The 1,260-nt window shown below is 35.3% G+C and overlaps 1 protein-coding gene across 1 annotated transcript in view; it reads left to right on the plus strand.

Moving 5' to 3' along the window:
* LOC106458368 (caskin-2-like) overlaps window positions 1-1,260 on the plus strand; it is a 149,781-nt gene that overhangs the window by 116,007 nt on the left and 32,514 nt on the right. Inside the window, exon 9 of the mRNA XM_022384557.1 lies at window positions 729-932. Within this exon, the coding sequence (XP_022240265.1) occupies window positions 729-932 (204 nt within the window). The remainder of the gene's footprint in view (window positions 1-728; window positions 933-1,260) is intronic.

Below are 1,260 nucleotides of genomic sequence, written 5' to 3' on the forward strand. Positions count from 1 at the left end.
TGCCTGTCTGTGTTTGATTAGTATATAAATACACACACACACACGCTGCCTGTCTGTGTTGGATTAGTATATAAATACACACACACGCTGCCTGTCTGCGTTTGATTAGTATATAAATACACACACACGCTGCCTGTCTGTCTGTGTTTGATTAGTATATAAATACACACACACGCTGCCTGTCTGTGTTTGATTAGTACAGGGACAAATGAACTTTTACCATATGATCACTTGCTGCAATGGAAATTCTACTTCAGTTGATATATCTGTTTGTCAGTTATATTCATACAGTGCTTAAAACTTTTTTTCAATTTTCGATAAATTATGTTCTTATTACAACAACAATCTTGTACACTTCACAATCATCAATATCCTTTGAGGAAGTAAGTACAAGGTAGAAAATTACAACGTGTTTGAATATGAGACTACATTTAAAGTAAAAATTGATGTGCTTGATCATGCTGGTATTTATGGAGTGTGTGGGAGTCATTCAAAATGAAATATTAAGTCTGGAACATGTATTTATTCATGCTATGAATGTTTAATAAAATAATATTACTTGGGATGTTGATTTGGCTTTTAAAGGAACATAACTATTGATTCATAATGTTTATTCACTTCAGTCCTATTTTTCTTTTTTGGGGGTGGTGGGTGTGGGTGGTAGGGTGTGAAAGAGAGATTCAGTTATCCTCATGTAGGTTTTTTTTCTTTTTCTTGATTTCTTATAGTTGGAGGAATGCAGCGTACTGGAACCCTGAAACCCAGCACCATTAAAAAGGTAGCACCTCCTGTGGTACCAGACCTTAACAACCGACATTCAGGTTGTAGCTTCTCCAGTGGTTATGGAAGTACATCTACAGCAGACAGAAACTCTTGCTGCAGTGTTAGTACAGAGGATTCCTTTCCTCCACCTCCAAGGTCTCCAATTACAGGTATGATACAACTATAATAATGGTAACTGTTTTAGAGTGTAACAACTGATAAGGCATTTCTTTACCTAAAGAAAAACAACAACTAAGAACAGCTTCCGAAGAAGTGTCACCTACAATTTTTTTTATAATGAACCCTTAAATACTACAGTGATTCTACCTATTCTCTAATTAACTTAGTTTAGAACTAGAATACTTAGGACTGTCAAACTGACTGTCTGTATAAGCTAGAAATAATGCTAAGTGACCAGTGGTGGGATTCAAATATTTTAACAACAGGTTCTCTCACTAGCAGCATGTAAAAATGTTAGATATTAAAAAAAAGGAGGGG

This window comes from Limulus polyphemus, unplaced genomic scaffold (assembly GCF_000517525.1).
Source record: "Limulus polyphemus unplaced genomic scaffold, Limulus_polyphemus-2.1.2 Scaffold452, whole genome shotgun sequence".
NCBI lineage: Eukaryota > Metazoa > Arthropoda > Merostomata > Xiphosura > Limulidae > Limulus > Limulus polyphemus.